Below are 16564 nucleotides of genomic sequence, written 5' to 3'. Positions count from 1 at the left end.
TATATTTTAATTTTCCCTACTTTTATATAGTCGTCCCCTTTGCCGTCCCCTAGCCGTCCCCAAAATTGGCAAAAAAAATCATTGTTCCGGAAACGCGTACCCCCATCCCCTGCCGTCCTCGTCCCGGAAACTTGGGGTAACATAGGTTAACCGGTATACTCATCTAGAATTGTTAAAGGGAAAAGTTTGAGAACCACTGATTTGCCCCCCTCTCAGTGGTGCATTGTGTCTAACAATCAAGGCTACTAGATGCATTGTGTTGTTGATTCAGAAGAGTATTCTGCGAGATGTCGTCATTGATCTTTCGCCGTATTACCTGTCTAAGGCAAAGATTTTGCTGGTAAGTGACATGGCAAATGGGAAGTTGTTCATTAGAACCTTGAGATTGCTTAGCTGGCCTCGAGGATGTCACCCGTTTTAAGTGGGGGAGAATATAAGGGGCGAGATATTCTCGTGGCGCAATGCAGGAGTTTGACAAACCAATAGAGGCAACCTTGGATGAGGAGGTTAGAAGGTTGATGCAAGTACTTGGAGATTCAGAGGGAGTTTGACAAACCAATAGAGGCAACCTTGGATGAGGAGGTCAGGATGTTGATGCAAGTACTTGGAGCTTCAGAGGGAGTCTCATCATCATGAAGATTCCTTGTAGCGTATGTTTCTCTGAGACGGAGAAACATGAGGTGAAAGCCCTTGTAATGCATTTTTTTGCAAGTTGGAGAAATTTGAGGTGAAAGCCCTTGTCCATCTCTGAGACGGAGATGTGGTTCTTTCCACCCTCTGGGAGTAGCCATGGTGGACGTCATGTTGAGTGACTCCATGACGTGTTTCTTTCCACTAATGGGAGTAGCCATTGTGGACATCACGTTGAGAGACTTCGTGATGATTCTCTTATACTTGTGTTTATCCATCCTTTGGGAGTAGCCATGGTGGACGTCATGTTGAGAGACTCCATGATGACATCACGTTGAGTGACTCCGTGATGGGCACTTGTGTATTTGTTCCCTTCAACACATGGGAGTAGCCATGGTGGACATCACGTTGACTGACTCCGTGATGAACCCTTTTTCACAAATGGGAGTAGCCATTGTGGATGTCATGTTGAGAGACTCCATGACAAGTATATATGGAAAGATACTAGCTAAGAGGGAGTGTTGATGTTGTAGCGATAGGATATATCTTTCTCCTGACTGCTGTCGCAACTCTTATTAAGAGAGTTCTTTTTTTTTGTTTGTATCCATTTTTGTTATTGGATAACTAATATCATTTACTTATTGACTGCATAATATATCGGGTGTTTGCTCATAACTAATTGCACCCCTTCTTAGTGACTCCCCGGTTAGGGACATGACAGTCCACGTCCCCTTATCGGGTATTTTACCTTCTAGTCGTGGCCATTAGGAAAGATAATAAGGCTGCATCATATTTGCTGCGATCTGAGTGATTAGTCTGCCAGGTGTGATTGGGTAAATGCTACGATAGATATATGTTGTGTGCGATTAACCTATCTGCTGTGTGCGATATATATATATATGCTCAGCAAACCAATAAAACAACGCTTAGAAATGCATTTGTGATTTACTGCCCTTTTACAACTTTTGAATGTGAGTGTAGGGTCCACTTTCCTTATTGCTTTTGCTTAGTGTACTTTGAAGTGGTATCTGTTGCCTCTCCTAAATTATCTTACTCAAGTATGATTTTATCCTTGTGCATGGCCCTCTTACATTCCAAGAATGGGAGGTATGACATACTCTTTACATATCACGGTTGAACTTGTATTCTTTGGTATGCTTATTTTAAATGTAGGTGACTCTAGTTTCCTAAGAGTGCTTGCACACACAAAACAATGGTTTGCTGTTCCTCTTACATTGCAAAGAGTTCAGGGACTTATTTGAACATGCTCTTTATGTGGACAGGGTTTTTGCTTGCAACTTTGAACTGTATATAAACATTTATCTTGTGGAAGTGCTGAAGTTACTGTAGTATCCCCTCCAAAATTTACATCAAGGACTTCACATACATAGGAGTGCTAATTTTAGATTTTTTATTTTTTGATGTCACTTACACTCCTCCAAGTGTGTGGGCTGAATACTTTAGCCCTCTTAACACTTGCAGTGCTGGAATAGATGATCAAAATGACTGCAACCATGTGTGTAATGCTTACACCAACTTGGAAGGGAAGAAATATATCAACGTTCTTTGCTAAAAGGGCTTACAATCAGAATAGTACCCCAGCTTTGAAATATAATGAAAAGCATGCACAAACAGTGTGTGGTTCCCTAAAACAATGTCGTTTGAGCTGATATGCATTGTAAGATGCTCTCTTTTCTTATGAACTCTTGGTATCGTACTTAAGTCTCATGCTTCCTTGATTCTAGTTCTCTTGCAATGTAGAATGAATGATACTTTAAAACAATCAAGGATGAAATATCTTGGCACCAACTATAAATGTGGTACATTGGATTTCACCTTTGATCTGCTTAATGAAATGTGTAGGTGATCCTCTTATGATGAGTGGAGCAAGAACTCAGTGTTGCCCTAATCATGCAGTCCCTTTGACCAATAATCTTATACATGACATTATCAATTCGTGTGAGATTCAAATGTATGGTGCATTGTGAAATTAGGCCTTGAATTTGATAAGTCGTTAGTCAGTTAAGTTTACTTAAGGTATTTTCACTTTATGTCTTACGTCATAATAGAATATATTCTATTATTTTGTTCTTCCACGTGCGTTTTCTTGCTCTAATTCAAAATGCACTCTCTTTTTCTTTTCTTTATCTTTTGGTTATTTAGGAACACAAATAGCTCTAAATTCTCTGCAAATCACATCACTAGAATAGAACACTTTCAGTGTTGGAGGATTTCAAAGCTTGTAACCTTTAACATTCTCACCATATCCAATGAAGATCCATTTTTTTGGTTTTTGTATCTAGTTTAGATTGTAAAGTTATTTCAATTTTTAATTAAAGAACAAGTTATGAACTATGTATGCTATAAATGGATATGAGGAATTATGTCAATGTCTGATAATTCTGATTTTATCTGCAGGTCTGAAGGAGAGAGATCATTTAATATTTTCTATGTCTACTCCAAATGAATTCAATTGGCATATATATCATTTAGGCAACCGGTCAATTGGTGTATTGACCGGTCATGCCTTTTAGGCATGACCGATCAATGCACCCATTGATCGGTGCCTTTGTAATTATACCATTAACACAATGCTGATTATCGATTCAAAACACCCGATAGCATATTGTAATATCATAATATAATGACTGATCAATGTAATGAATCGGTTCATATAAACACCGATGATTCAAAGTGCACGATATATGTAATCCAACCGGTGCAGTTGTTAACTAATGTTAATTCCAAATGGAGCGGTGTATTCATTAAACCCGATAACAAATATGCCCGATATAATTACGCCTGATAACAGATGTGAACCGGTGCCAATGGTTATGCACCCGATAGCAAGTATGTATCGGCTAATAACCCGATGACTTATAGCATTTAATATGCTATCGGGTTAATACCTCGATAGCATATTAATGCCAATTAATAATTGACATTAATATGCTATCGGGTTGTTAGCCCGATAGCATAATGATAAGTGATGTTTGTACAATCCGATAATCATATGCAATATAAATCTGACATGAAGCATGTAAATAACAGAACAAGGAAGGTTTAGGAAGATCTTATCTTGCATAAGCTACCATGCATTAACACTCCCTCTTAGCTTTGGAAGATAGATAAGGCAACCTGCATCACATTTCCTTTTCATAACTAAGATAATGTCAGTCAGCAAAAAATCATTTATACATGAGAAGTACCATCAAGACATATGATACAAAATAGAAGAACATCACCTGAGCATGTGACATAAAGTATTATTTTAACATGTGATAAAAGTAAGAGAATCATCACCTGATCATGTGAGAAATCATCAAAACATGTGATCTGTAAGATTCATCAAGATATCACCTAACACGTGACATTAGTATTGCCTAACATGCAATACTTAAGGATAAGTCTATGAGAAAGGTTAGTTTCTCATCATATCCAAGTTGTGATAAGTGCAATAACATTTATAAATGTTTATCACAACATAGTCATGGCAGATCCATGACTTACCAGAGATCCAATCATGATCAATGGTTGAGATATCACCTACACGTGATATCAGTATTGCTTAACACGCAATACAAGGATAACCATATGAGAAGTGTTTAAGTTCTCATTATATCCAAATTGTGATAATGCAATAACATTTGTACAAATGTTGTATCACAACATAGTCATGACACATCCATGACTTACCAGTGATCCAACATGATTACTGGTTTGACTATCATAAGATCGTCACCTTATGATGTCTATATACAAGTGTTCAGTGTCTAAGAGATCGTCACCTCTTAGATATGAACACAGGTGGCAAGAAGCCAAGAGATAGTCCAGACATGACAAAGAAGTTTACACATTAAACATCTTAAATATATGTAAGTATAGATTACAAAGCAGATTACCTTTCTATCATACCTAAACCCTTTCTGAAGTGATCAACCTTCACTCTGGAAAGTGGTTTGGTTAGAATATCTGCAGTTTGATCTCCTGTACACACATATTCTAACTTTATCACATTCCTGTCAACCATATCTCGTACATAGTGATATGGGATCTCAATATGTTTGGACCTGTCATGAAATACTGGATTTATAGAAAGTTTTATACAGCTTTGATTATCACACTGAATGACTGTAGGTTTCATAGGTTCTCCAAATAATCCCACGAGCAATTTCCTTAGCCATACTGCTTCTCGGGCAGCCATTGAAGCTGCAATATATTCAGCCTCTGTGGAACTCTGAGCTACTGAAGATTGTTTTCTGCTGATCCAGGATATCATGGCTGACCCTAAACTGAAGCAGCACCCTGAAGTGCTCTTTCTGTCAGTCACACTGCCAGCCCAATCTGAATCTGTAAATCCATGTAGATCTATGTCAACCTTTTCATATTTAAGACCAAGCTTTAGGGTACCTTGTAGATATCTCATTATATGCTTTACTGCAACCAGGTGTATCTCCTTAGGTTCACACATGAACTGACTTAAGGCATTAACAGCATAGCAGATATCTGGCCTTGTATTTACTAGATACATCAGGGACCCAATCATCTGCCTGTATTGAGTGGGGTCAGTAGGTCTTGATTCTGCTGCTGCTTCTTTAAGTTTATGGAAGTTGGTTTCCATAGGAGAGGTCATGGGTCTGCAGTTTAGCATTCTAAATCTTGTCAATATGTCCAAGGTGTACTTCCCTTGGTTCAGTACAATATTATCAGAATTCTGCCATACTTCCAATCCTAGGAAGTAATGAAGAAGCCCCAAGTCTTTCATATCAAATTCTGTGGATAGATCTTTCTTGCATTGATCTATTAGGTGATTATCTCCTGTAATTAATAAGTCATCAACATATAAAATTAATATTAACATATCACCTTTATTTCTTTTGAGATAGAGATTACGATCTGCATCATTCTTAGAGAAACCCAGCTTTGAGAGATAGGTGTCAATTCTTTCATACCAGACTCTGGGAGCCTGTTTGAGCCCATAAAGAGCTTTCTTGAGTCTACACACATGAAACTTTGCATCATGAATTTCAAACCCTTCAGGTTGCTCCAAGTAGACTTCTTCCATGATCTCGCCATTTAGGAATGCTGTCTTAACATCCATCTGATGTACCTTCCACCCCTTTGCTGCTGCAATGGCTAGGACAGCTCTTACTGATGTGTACCTGGCAATAGGTGCAAATGTTTCTTCGTAATCTATTCCTTCCTTCTGTGAGAACCCTCTAGCTACAAATCTGGCCTTGTGTTTTTCAATACTGCCATCTGCAGCATGCTTGATTTTAAACAACCATTTAGAAGACACGACAGACTTCTTGGTTGGCCTAGGAACAATCTCCCAAACATCATTCTTCATAATGGATTGATATTCTTCAGTCATGGCATCTATCCATACTTGATGTTTGAGTGCATCTGAAACATTGTTAGGTTCAGCTTTAGATAGATCATTCATAAGTGCAACATAGTTGATGAATTTATTAGGCCTCTTGCTTTCCCTGAAGGTTCCTGAAGGAGCAGCGAACTTCTGAGCTTCTACTATAGTTTTGGTGGCCCATAGTGGTCTTTTCTTGCGATTATCTATAGGTGGGTCTTGTGTTTCACTTATAGTTTCCTCAAGATACTCCCTCTGAAGCTCAGGAGTAGGTTCTTCTTCTAGGTTAGGAGTAGGATTATGAATTTCAGGTTCTATTGTATTTTGGGCCCTTTTGAAGGCTAAATCTTCTTCGAAGATTACATCCCTACTGAGTTCAATATTTCTCTGTCCTTGTACATAGATTCTGTAGGCTTTAGAAGTTTCACTGTATCCTACAAGTATTCCCCTTTTTCCAGAGGGTTCTAGTTTTAGTCTTTTCTCTTTAGGTACATGAATATAGACCGGACACCCAAATATCCTAAGATGGCTGATATCTGGTTTTGTCTTGGTAAAGACTTCCTCAGGAGTTTTATCTTCAAGGTGTGAATGAGGACATCTATTTTGTATGTACACAGCAGTGTTAGTTGCTTCTGCCCAAAGGTTCAAGTTTAGATTTTGATCTAGTATCATGGCTTTGGCAGCTTCTACTATGGTCCTATTTTTCCTTTCAGCTACTCCATTTTGTTGTGGATTATAAGGTATTGTCAACTCCCTCTTAATCCCAGAATTTTTACAAAAGTCTTTAAATAGTTCTGATGTGTATTCCCCCCCATTGTCAGTTCTTAAGGTTTTAATTTTGTTTTCAGAGAGATTTTCTGTTAATGTTTTAAACTCTTTGAACCTACTTAGGATCTCTTCTGATTCTTTATATTTCAGAAAGTAGATCCATGTCTTCCTAGAGTAGTCATCAACAAAAATTACATAGTACAAAAATCCCCCTAGCGAGGGTACGGACATAGGTCCACATACATCAGAATGAATTAACTCCAAAACTTTGCTAGTTTTCCTAGTACTGTTCTGAAATGCATTTTTGGTATTTTTACCTAAGGCACACCCTTTGCATGCCTCTGAATGATATTGCTTCAACTTAGGTAGACCTGTGACAAGGTTTCCCATGGTTGACAAAGCTCTATAATTCAGATGACCTAATCTCCTGTGCCATACTTCATTTGCATTAGTTGCTTCATGGATCAATGCTAGATTGGGCTCTATACATAGCTCATACAAATAACCTTGTCTTCGACCAATGACCTTAGCGTCTTTGATGGAGGATCTCTTTGGCCAAGCCAACACCTTGTTTTCCATGAAGGTCACTCTGTATCCTTGATCTTCTAGTGCTGATATGGAGATTAGATTTCTTTTGATGCCTGGAACATATAGTACTTCTTCAAGTTGTAGTGACATGCCTGACTTCCGTTTGATGGTGCAGGTTCCAATTCTTCTGACTGGATGTGAAGAATCGTCTCCGATGGTTACTTCCTCATCATCTTTCTCTATCATGGAGTCTAGTATTTCTCTAAAGCCGGTGATGTGTCTGGATGAACCACTGTCGATCACCCATGAGTTAGATTTGTTTGAAGTATGGCTTGTAAGTGCTGAGTAGAGGACATAGTTCTCGGAGTCATTTTCTTTTCTAGATTTCTTCACTTTTGCAAATGTGGCTTGCTTCCCTTTCTCTGGACAGTTTGCAACATAGTGTTCGAATTTGTCACACCTATAACATTGAACATGTGATAGGTCTTTCTTAGAAGTGTTCTTGCCTTGTTTAGCTTTTCTTTTCCTGAATTGCTTCTTTTTGTATTTTTTATTGATGTTTGTATTTAGGACTTGCAAGTCTTCATCTATATTCTTCTGTTTTATTCCTACCTTGTTCAATCGGGATTCTTCTTGTAGACAGTCCTCTCTTAGTCTCTCAAACTTAGGATATTTAGACCTTGCACTGATGCCTTGGACGAATGTGCTCCATCCACTAGGCAACCCATCTAAAGCAATGAGTGTTAGTTCTTTGCCTCGGATCTCGTAGTCCAGAGTTGCAAGTTCATCTTTTAGAACTGATATCCGCATGAAGTAGGCGTTGATTGCCTCCCCTTTGTTCATGGTGATATGATTTATTTCTCGTTTTAGTGCTAGAGTACGACTTGCATTTGATATCTCAAATGTCTTTTCAAGTGCCTTGAACATTTTATAAGCCGTCTCCTGCTTTCTAATGATGGGCATTATATTATTTCTTACCCCATCCACTATTATTTTAATGGCCTTATCATTTCCCTCGATCCATGTGGATTTCTCGGTTTCATCTTCTGGTTGTGCACTTTCAGTTTGGACATATGAATCAACTTTGTTTTCTCTTAAAATCATTTTGATTCTAAACTTCCAAGCTGAAAAATCTTCGCTACCTCCGAGTCTATCTTCGAATCTGATAGCGTTGGCCATTATGGAAATGTGATGTAGTTTGTAACTTAGTCCTTGAATTTTATCAAAATTGAATAGCCTTAGGTTCGATTACCTTGGCTCTGATACCATGTAAAGTTATTTCAATTTTAATTAAAGAACAAGTTATGAACTATGTATGCTATAAATGGATATGAGGAATTATGTCAATGTCTGATAATTCTGATTTTATCTGCAGGTCTGAAGGAGAGAGATCATTTAATATTTTCTATGTCTACTCCAAATGAATTCAATTGGCATATATATCATTTAGGCAACCGGTCAATTGGTGTATTGACCGGTCATGCCTTTTTAGGCATGACCGATCAATGCACCCATTGATCGGTGCCTTTGTAATTATACCATTAACACAATGCTGATTATCGATTCAAAACACCCGATAGCATATTGTAATATCATAATATAATGACTGATCAATGTAATGAATCGGTTCATATAAACACCGATGATTCAAAGTGCACGATATATGTAATCCAACCGGTGCAGTTGTTAACTAATGTTAATTCCAAATGGAGCGGTGTATTCATTAAACCCGATAACAAATATGCCCGATATAATTACGCCTGATAACAGATGTGAACCGGTGCCAATGGTTATGCACCCGATAGCAAGTATGTATCGGCTAATAACCCGATGACTTATAGCATTTAATATGCTATCGGGTTAATACCCCGATAGCATATTAATGCCAATTAATAATTGACATTAATATGCTATCGGGTTGTTAGCCCGATAGCATAATGATAAGTGATGTTTGTACAATCCGATAATCATATGCAATATAAATCTGACATGAAGCATGTAAATAACAGAACAAGGAAGGTTTAGGAAGATCTTATCTTGCATAAGCTACCATGCATTAACATAGATTGCTTTTTGTTACACTCATAAACACAAGCTTCACAACAAAAAAGTAAAAACCTTTAAATATGAAACAAAAGGTTTCTTATTTGTTCACATTTTATAAGGTGTTGAATCAAGAGCTTATAAGGAGATCTATTTATCAGGTAAGTAGTAGCATTCACAGCCTCTACTCAAAAACATCTATCCAACTGTGCACCACTTAACATACTTTTTGGTTCTTTCCATCAAAGTTTGGTTCATTATTTTTGCCACTCCATTTTGTTGAGGTGTGTATGGAGTAATCTTTTGCTGGATTATATCTACATGCTTGCAAAACTCATCAAATTCATATTTATGAATATTTCAGTGGTTTTTAATTTTTTAGGTATTTCTCGCTTTTTACTAGTTAATTGAATTCCATTGACACGTGAGTTTTGCCATGCCAATGCTGTGTAAATGGAATGCTACGTTGGGTACTTTTAGCAAACTTTTTGTGTATCTTGTTGTATGGGTAATTGCGTTTTGTAACAAGTGACTTTACGTACACTTACCTTACATGGTGCTGATATCATCCAGCCATTTCCTGCAATAGAATATTTGAAATTCATAGTCATGGCTCAGCATATTCCTATTCTGGTTGTACTAGTGTTTCATTTTAATTTCAACATGAAAGTGGTGCTGATAACATGCTGCCAGTGACACGCAATTCAACTTCTTAATATATTGGTTTTTTAGAAGGTGACTAAATGATATCCATTTTACTTCTGCCTCTGGAATGGAAATGTCTATCTATATCCAATTGTCAATGTTTGAAGTTTTAAATGTTGCACCATAGATAGTAAAAGTAATGAGGGCATTCATATTATTTGTACCATGGAATTCATCTTACACTAAAGTATACTGCTACTATTGTGTTTGCAGTGACTTGCACAGATTCTTATACAACTGAAATTTGTGAGGCTCTTTTCTAAGTTGGTTGTTTATTGTGAATACAGATATAATAAGAGAGAAGAAGACTTCCTATCACTAAGAGAGTATAATGACTATCTGGAGGAGGTTGAGGACATGAGTAAGATATAATTCCTTGTCAGTTACTTATTCATATTACTAAATGTGTAAAGCTTATAATGAAACCTTTGGAGCCTCTAAATTTTGATGCATAGCATTTAGCAGTTGGTAGTCACTTGTAATTTTACTTGAGTATTGGGTTCGTATTTTGTTTTTAATTTAGCTTTGAAATTTTTACTTGTAGTTTGTTTTCTTGCGACAATACATATAGGGGGCATGTTAAAGCATTGAAATGATTTTATTTGTTAATGTTACAAACATGGTAGTACTATGAAAACTTTGAAACTTAATCCTTCAGCATGATTCTGATGTATGCTTAAGCAATACCTTCTACAGTGCACATATCTATAATATATATAAGAACACCTTAGTTATTGATCTAATATCTATCCTAATTCATGTGTGCAGCATTTAAATTGGTGGAGGGAACAGATGTCCCGGCCATTGAAGATAAGATTGCAAAGTATCAGGAAGAAAATGCTGAACAGATAATAAATTCTCGAGCCCAAAGGGTATTTACATTTCATCTTTTTGCAGATTGTCATTAAGATTTGGGCTATCACATGCCAGCTATCCTGCAATGGTTTTAAAAAAAGTCAATGATTTAGCTTCCCTTGGTCAATTGTGGATCCTGAATGCATCTTTTATTGAATTCATAGCATCGTCATTTTTTACTTTATTGCAATATTTAGACATCCGTAGAGTAAATCCCTCAGCCAATTTGTAATACTTCAATGTTGATATTTGTGATGCATCTATTTTTTTAATACTAGGATAAACGGAGCTTATTGATTGGAAGACTTCCACTCTGAGTGAACCAATGAAATTAGTTAAATGAATTAATGATGTGGTTATAAAAGATTTTACATTGTTTTTCATTGAAATTAAAGTCATTAATTACATGCTCTCTATTTTATATCCCAATTCAGTAGTTGTATTGTGCAAACTATATTTGAAATCTTTCAGCTCTACTAGATAATCAATGTACTCAGTAAGAGCTGAAATTTTGTTTCTATCCAAGCTCACCCTCTCAGATGATTTTTTGTGTAGGCCGAAGAAGTGGCAAGATCTCTGAGGGAACATCAAGAACAAGCTACAGCTAGTGGTCCAAATGACTTGGTAAGATGTGTTGAGTTTGGTGAAAATGTTTTGAATTCTAGTCTAGAACTTTTATTTCTGTGAAGGAACACTTGAAAGTAGTTACTTGGTATCAAAACTGAAATTGATTGTTGCCGGAAGAAAGTTTGGCACCTGATCCTAAAAGCTGAAAAGGGTGTTTTCTGAAAAACAAATTATCCTATCAATAAAAGAGAGATAATTACAAAGAAGAGGAAAATAAACAAAATTAGACCATCGTCATGAAATGAGTGATCAGAAGATAGAAGAGTGAATGAAGTTCTGCTGAAGTAAACCAATTGAGAAGAGCTTAATATAATAGCCAACCATTAATACAAAAAACTTTTTAGAATCTTATCCGTCTTGTGCTTCCATTAATTGTTAAGTCAGGTTTCGCATTTTAAAATCATCAGATAACTCTTTGCCCTTCTCCCCTCCTTGATACAATTTCATCTTTCTAATAAGGGAAGTCAACATTTCTCTTTCAAAACTAAGTGAAAATGTTATTGCTTGGTTTGTTCCGTAGTCCACAAATAATATTTGAGCTACATGATATATGGTTTTTTGTAAGTCTGGTCAAAATTTGCATTCCACTTCAAAGATCTTGTCTCAAACTTTGTTGTCGTAATTTGTCGTTTGTTTAATGATTTAATATTCAATAGTTGATCTTGGCATAATTGTTTTTAACAGAATAAATAGACTTTCGATTTGATGAAATTGAAACTGAATGTTAGTTTTCTCTGATTTTCATTGTTTCTAATATTATGATTATTTTTGGTATGGTTACCAAGACACTCGGGTTCAGGATGGTGAGCCTCTACCTGTGTACACACATCTCCAGGTGACTATTTTAAGTGTGATATAGGCAAATGCCTTTATTCATACCTTTATCTATCCTTGGCCTCATGTCACACACTTCCCAGTGATTGATGATGCCTTTATTCATACCTTCCCATACCTGTAGCTATCCTTGTTCTCATCTCACATGCTTCCCAGTCATTGATGTTTTTGTTGATTTATGTTCATATTTCTGAAAACGCTGATGCCTGTGGTAGCAGTCATGCATGATGATATCACTGGCATCCTAAAAAGTCAATTCAAATGCATTTAACCTGACTTTCTTGCATTTGAAGGAGCCTTTTTGAGATCTATGAGTCTACTGTTGTTAACATACATAAGTGATGTCAGTGTGATGCGAGTGACCTAAAAATGTGATTATGCGTTGACTGCAATATATGGTCTTGACTTAAAAATCATTTTGGACTTATTTTGCTGCCGTATTATTTTCTTGTTTTTGTGTGAATATTATTACTGGAAAATGTTAATACTCTTCTCACAAAGCAAAGAAGACATACAAGTCCGCCTAAAGGCACATGAATTGGGAATTCAAGATTTATGGGTAAGCTTACAGGCACAAGAATTGTGAAATACCTGCATGTCAGCCCATCAACATAGATGTTGAATATTACCTTCTGGCCATAGCACTGATTCATAATTCTTTTGGCACGAATCTTGAAAATAAGATCTTTTAGTCACCTGTGGCACATTTGTTGAAAACATGAATAATTTGGAAGCGTATAGACAAAACCATTAGGAAAGCCATTAGAGGTTTCTATTGTTTTGTTTATTAATTGAGGATAGTTGAGGTTGAGAATCGGTTGACCGAAATTAGTGACCCATGATGTGATTGACAAAGAAAGCCAAGGGATGCCCACACATGGATATGGCTTTGTGGTGATCATCTACTATTGCAAGCTTATTATGCTGTCTTGAACCATATATGTGCACAATTTCCCTCATATAAGTCCTTTCTTATCCACAAATTTGCTATGCTGCCATTAGATACATAAATTCCAGACCTTGTGTATCACGTATCACCATTTTTTGCGCTCATTCAGATGTGATATTGATACTTTATATCTACTTGTTCATCTCTTCTTCTATGCTTTAGAATAATAGTCTATTAAGTATAATTTACTTTGGAATTAAAGGTAAATGAGTTTCGTTTTTGAGAATGGGAAGAGTTGAATATTTTTTCTTAAAAACAGAGAGCTATTGTCCATTTCCAAATGGCATGCTTGATTACAATTTGAAAAAAATTGACGGGAACATGGACTGCAAGACCAGTTGCTTTCTTATGTTTTGGCTATATGATCATTAACTACTAAAAAGCATTTTGCAGGGTCTACCACAACCTTCTCAGGCAACTGGAGTTGGACAGTATAATCCAATGTTTATGCAGCCAAGGCCAACGGGAGCTGGAGTACAACCAGTACCTATAGGTGGCAATAATGCACATGGCATGCCAGAGGATGAAGCAACTCAAAGACAACGGGCTGAAAGAGCGGCAAGAGCAGGAGGGTGGAGTTTTGAAATATGTAGAAAGAGGGCATTTGAAGAAGCTTTCAGTAGCTTATGGATTTCCTAAGTTTCTTTCATTGTCCAATCATGATTTTGCATTGCAACTTATCAAGCCAGGTGCTCAGCTGTTACTGTGGCATCTAAGAACATGACAATGCAAGTTGTAGAAAAACAGGAAGACATCATGATGCCCGAGTGCCTGCATTATAATCTTTGACCAGCATGTATAGGAGCAGGTACTTTGTTGTATGGAGGACAGCTGTCAGAGAGAAGTAATAGAGTTTTCCCTGATTCTAAGTGAGAAGCTTCTTTGTATCTTAGGCACATTGTTGACGACATTTACCTTTTTGATCAAGGAACTTATCTTGCTTATCATTTTCCATGTCTACGGGTTAAGGCCACAATTAGATCGACATCTGATTCAATTTGATATCTATATATATTATGTATCATATTTTAGAAAATTCTAAAATGGTTAATTACTTCTTACAGTTTTGGTTCTATACTTTCTCTCTGCAATTGCATCATAGGCATATTGCATTTATTATTAAAATGGCCTTTTCATGTCTGAAAAATGTTATGGGGACTGATATTTATGCAATGTACTTATCGGTAATCTCCTTTAATTTCAAGTAGAAATCATGAATCAAACAATTAAAACTATTGTGCTATTTGTTATGACAGTGCGAATGCAGAACTAGATTTGTAAACATAAACGATGAAAAGATGCAACACAAACATAATGATTATCTCATAAATGATGAAAAAATGCTACAGAAACACAATATTCATCTTGCGAAGGCCCAATGAGAAAAATTTGGATGTTAGTGGCAAATGCTTTTTTATTGGAGTATATTGCTCAAATAAACAAATACAAATACAAAATATCAGTTCTGTCAAGTCTATTTTCCACTTTCGGCTTGCTCTTCAAGTTCTTGTTATAATAACTTTTATATATTTTTTGTACTAATGGTGTGTTTTAGGAGGTTTTTAAACATGGGATAGACTATTGGACATTGGAATTGCATCGGATGGTATGGGGCATTGATGTGTAGAAGGGAGCATCTGGAAAAATCAATATTTTGTTCATTGTGGAGGCATTGCTGGTTGCAATAGGAGGTAGAAACATAATCGCTTGGGCTAAAATGGAAAAAATGCGAAGGGGGCAAAAATGAAATAGCATAGACATTGTCAATTTGTGTGGCTGTCCACCTGTGACCAATCAGTCTCAGCTGATAGTCATTGGGTTAGTGAGCTGTTAGTCCATTGGTCCCATCCCCTGGTCGGGAAGGGCCTAATCTTCACCTAGTGTAGGAGGAAATCAAAAGAAATTCATTGTTTTTAATCCCGCCGTGGAGTTAGGCGGTAACATCTTTTAATGGTTTTCAAGTTTGCTGCCCGAGTTTGCCCTCGAGCGTCGCTCAACAACGTCATCCAAACGGTCAAACGGTCAAACGGTCAACCATTCTACCATAGTACAAATGCTTTGTTTGCCTTTCATAAGCCATAATATAGCTATTTTTTCAAATGTATATAACTTCAACCTAAAATGTTGGATTTTCAACTTCCAATAGTTGATGGAAAGCTCTCTTCAAGCACTATGTAGTGGTACATGTTTGGTTCCATGATTTTTTCATTTTCATTAATTTTTGGGACCATGAAATTAGATATTTATTTGGAACATGGTTTTGGTCATAACTTTTGCCTACGAAATTGGATTTTTGATTTCAAATAGGCAAAGAGTATTTGTAATGTATTACATAGTGGATCATATAGATTTTAGTTTGAGGTATAGAGGCTTGCATTTGGTTGATTACATATAGATGCCCAAGATTTGGTGTGTGATTCTGTGAGCATCTAGACGAGTCAAGAGGTGAAAACTTGAGGGGGAGTGCATGTTCTTATGAGATATAGATAATAATACAACAAATTATTAGGTTTGGTACTTTTGATTTAAGTTTATAGGTGTTTTCAAAGTTTGGACTTTGAAGTACATAGGTTGTCTTTTGATTTGAGGAAACAGATTGACACGTGTGGAGATGGAGTTTTGGTATAGCGAGAATTGAGTATAGGTACAACAATGATGATGACTATGGTGTAATGAATATGTAGATACATTTGAGTATTGCCACAACATAATCATGCATGTGGTTGATTAGCGGTGGTGTGGTTCAATATATGGAAATTGTTCTTATCTCCTAGATGCTTGTTTTTTTTCTCGATTATGCTTACTCATTTGTGGACTTATTTGGCAAATTAGATTTGTGTTTGATTTGGTGTTTTCTTTTTGAGGTCTATAGGATTATCTTCTTTGATATCTTGGTTTGTAGGTTACTAGTGTGATGATGAGTTTGCATGTTTCATTGTCTTAGATCTTTGAGATATGCAAGTTGAAGATTAGCTATCAATTTGCTTGTAGTGGGATGACTTGGATGCAGACTATCTATATCCATGAGATTGATCCAATATTGACGTAGATTTCGTTAGGTGGTCTTTTTAATAATCATTTGTGCTTTGGTATGTATGCATTGAAATGGGAAGATGCATGATTGGAGTATGTTGATAGTTGGTTATTGGGACTTGTAGTATGTTTATCATGACGTCGTGGATAGCTTGGATACACAATTTTGTGTGAATTTTTGGTAGTGATGGTTTATCTTCTTGACTTAAGATCTTAGTTATGCTTTG

At 36.5% G+C, this 16564-nt stretch overlaps 1 protein-coding gene across 1 annotated transcript in view; it reads left to right on the top strand.

Annotated features, from left to right (window-relative positions):
- LOC131027458 (uncharacterized) overlaps nucleotides 1–14367 on the top strand; it is a 33741-nt gene extending 19374 nt beyond the window's left edge. Inside the window, exons 2-5 of the mRNA XM_057957535.2 lie at nucleotides 10327–10400; nucleotides 10808–10911; nucleotides 11450–11518; nucleotides 13698–14367. Coding sequence (XP_057813518.1) covers nucleotides 10327–10400; nucleotides 10808–10911; nucleotides 11450–11518; nucleotides 13698–13943 — 493 coding nt within the window. The 3' untranslated portion in view covers nucleotides 13944–14367. The remainder of the gene's footprint in view (nucleotides 1–10326; nucleotides 10401–10807; nucleotides 10912–11449; nucleotides 11519–13697) is intronic.
- Nucleotides 14368–16564: the final 2197 nt, after the last annotated feature.

The sequence above is a fragment of the Cryptomeria japonica genome, chromosome 4 (assembly GCF_030272615.1).
Source record: "Cryptomeria japonica chromosome 4, Sugi_1.0, whole genome shotgun sequence".
NCBI lineage: Eukaryota > Viridiplantae > Streptophyta > Pinopsida > Cupressales > Cupressaceae > Cryptomeria > Cryptomeria japonica.
Note: the sequence above shows the minus strand (reverse complement) of the source record. Positions and strands in the feature narration are given on the sequence as shown.